The sequence below is a fragment of the Puntigrus tetrazona genome, chromosome 1 (genome assembly GCF_018831695.1).
Source record: "Puntigrus tetrazona isolate hp1 chromosome 1, ASM1883169v1, whole genome shotgun sequence".
Lineage (NCBI taxonomy): Eukaryota > Metazoa > Chordata > Actinopteri > Cypriniformes > Cyprinidae > Puntigrus > Puntigrus tetrazona.
Window position 1 is genome coordinate 29,860,949 of NC_056699.1, and position 3,193 is coordinate 29,864,141.

The 3,193-nt window shown below is 37.2% G+C and overlaps 1 protein-coding gene across 1 annotated transcript in view; it reads left to right on the forward strand.

Annotated features, from left to right (window-relative positions):
• LOC122350983 (neuromedin-K receptor-like) overlaps positions 1-2,697 on the forward strand; it is a 13,214-nt gene extending 10,517 nt beyond the window's left edge. The window contains exon 5 of the mRNA XM_043247786.1: positions 612-2,697. Coding sequence (XP_043103721.1) covers positions 612-897 — 286 coding nt within the window. The 3' untranslated portion in view covers positions 898-2,697. The remainder of the gene's footprint in view (positions 1-611) is intronic.
• Positions 2,698-3,193: the final 496 nt, after the last annotated feature.

The window sequence follows — 3,193 nt, forward strand, 5'->3', positions numbered from 1 at the left end:
GACCTTTTCTTTCCATTCTCATTCTTATGAAAACCAGTTTGCACCTTAAGAGTAAAACACAAAATAAAGAGGTAATTGTAAAATAAACTTTTGTAGTTGCAACATATATAAAATCAAAAGATAAAAGATCATAAAGGCCTTAGAGAAAAATAAATATAATACAATCTATTTATTTCATACGAAGTATAGCACAAATACATTTACACTGTGTACTATGTAATACTTATACTATTCTAAACTGGTATTCTCAAAGTCTAATGTACCTAATGCATTTTAATTGTGTATAAGTAGTGCCCAGCTAAAGATATACTTAAGTATATTTGATTGTGCTAAAGTGGATTTTAAAGCTGATTCTGCATTTTAAAGCTGACATTCAGAGGTTATAAATCCTTGTCAGTATAGTGTCGTTAAAACACATGTTAGACTTAATATTAAGCAGTGCACATTGTGCACAAGTAGTACTCCAAAAAAGCTTAATTATAATTTTTTAGTCTCGAGTGATATGTCAATAAATATTTTAATAGATTTCAACTATACTTACTATGAAATAAATGTATTTGAAATACATAACTTTTTTTNCTGGTTTTGTTTATTTTCTTGTCTGTGTTTAGATTTCGGGCCGGCTTTAAACGTGTTTTCCGCTGGTGCCCTTTTGTGCGGGTGTCAGACTATGACGAGCTTGAGCTGCGGGCCATGCGGCATAAAGTAGCACGCCAGAGCAGCATGTACACACTCTCACGAATAGAGACCACCGTCGTAGCAGCGTGTGACCCCTCGGAGCCAACCGGACAACCAGGCCGGAAGAGCCTTCACAACCACCAGCATAACGGCTGCTCCAACTCCAAAAGCAAAGAAGTAACGTATATGCCGAGTGACCCAAAGGAGGAATTCTGCTGAGATGGACTTTGATGTAAGAATTATGTTGAAGTATCAAGCACAGCCATTTAACAAAACCTCATTATGTAAACTGAAATGGGGGTGTTGAGAACTGAAACGTAGACTGCTTATTTGTGTCATATCATTAATTGAAAATTGAGTTTATAACACACAAACAGCATTCTGTTTTGTGGAGCATGTCTGTCAAATAAAATTTAAGCCACCCCCAGCACTCACCACCACAAAGACCAATATTGTCCAACATCTGAGGAGCACTTTGTCCATAGCAGAAATTGTAGATAGTGGCTGCTCTTTGATGCCAATCAGGTCCTGTCCTCTTTCATCATGTGTTTAGCAAGGTTAGCATGCTATCTGAATGCCCAAGTTTTGATTTCTCCCAGGACCTGAACGCTCAATTCTTGTTAAAATATCTAATGTTTGAAAAGGTTGAGACCGATCCGGAGCTGGTAAATGAGCAGGTGTGTTTCCGGCACACGAGCTGCTTGGCTGAATCGTGTAGGGAAAATTGTTAGCTTCATATTCTCTCCCGTTTAATCTAAAACATTTGATGTAATTGAGGAGATGGTAAACCAATTGTGCATCACCTTATTAGCATAGCAAAGATCAATTTTGAAATTTGACCTTGTTGTAGACAGAGGCGATGTTTGGAATAGCTTACTAGCATATTATTACTACTGCAGTATGTATGTGCAGATTTTCTGTTTGCATGGAATGACTTGCTCATTTGGCATAGAGCACTGCGTGGGATGCTGTATCCCAAAATGCAATGCGTATTACTTTTCATGACCTTTCATTTTCAATGTGATGAAAGAACAGGCAGTTTTCTTTGTTGTTACATTGCTTCATTGGTGTGCTGATCAAATTTGTATTTGTTTCTACAATAACTAGGCATTATATGCGGAATTAAACATGCACAGAGCAAGGTCTTGTTAAAATAATGTACAAAATGTTTTTAACAAGACTTTTTGAAATATAACATACAGTGCATACATTGTTGTGCATTTGATTTGGCCAAAATACAGCACATGAAATACAGCTTAATATAACTGAAGTATATCTTGGCAAGTATTTGTTCCTGTGATGGCAAAGCTGAATTTTAAGCATTGTTACTCTAGTCTTCAGTGTCACATGATCCTTCAGAATTATTTTAATATTCTGATTTGCTGCTCAAGAAACTATCATTATTAGAATGGAAAGAATGGTTGTGTTGCTTAATAGTTTGTAGAAACAGTCATACTTTTTTTCAGGATTCTTTGATGGATACTTAAATAGAATAGCATTTATTTGAAGCATAAGTTTGCTGTAACATTAGAAAAGTCTTACTGTCATCATCGCTATAATGCATCCTTGATGAATACTGGACATATTCATTTCTGCAGCGTGGGGTTTGGGTTTTGTCTGGGTCTGTTTCATTTTCATGTTTTGTCACGGTTCCTGTTAGTCACATGCTTACCTTGCACTCATGTCTCTTTTGCTATTTGTTCCCTTGTTCTTTGTGTCATGTTCTGATTGGCTGCACTAGTCACTGTGTCATGCTTTCATTGGTTTCTTCATGTCATATGACCCTCATTGTTTTGCATAAGTAGGCATGGTTCCATTGTCATTTTGTGTATTAATGTTGTTACCTGCCTGCTGAGTGTAGTCTGTTCATGTCAAGTTTTTTTAAGCCAAGTCTGTTCTATGTCTAGTCAACTCTGTTCAAGTCAAGTCAAGTCAAGTCAAGTCAAGTCAAGTCAAGTCNAAGTCAAGTCTAATCTTTGTCTGTTTGGATTATTTGAATAAAGCTGCACTTAGCTTGTCTTTAACAGACTTGTTACAAAATACATGGCCACGAAAATGTACCCAGCAGTTTTAAGCCTCTTCGGCATTAGTCAANTAATCTTTGTCTGTTTGGATTATTTGAATAAAGCTGCACTTAGCTTGTCTTTAGCAGACTCGTTACAAAATACATGGCCACGAAAATGTACCCAGCAGTTTTAAGCCTCTTCGGCATTAGTCAATGCGACAGGGCTATTGAGGACTATATTGCAGTCTATTGTAATCTCACAAACAAAATTTCTGAATTACTGCTTTGTCACACTCCACATTGGTCACTACAACAGTATATTGACTTTGCATTACGATTGAGTGGGTACACTTTCACCGTGGGCATCTTGTAGGAAGAACATGACATTCCAAAGCCTGCTCTTGCCATGTCTGGAGTTATTCATGTCATGCCTGCTACGCCAAAGCCTGCTCATGTCATTTCTGCTGCTCCAGGACCTTCTCGCAAAATGCCAGTTAAGTCAAAGTTTAC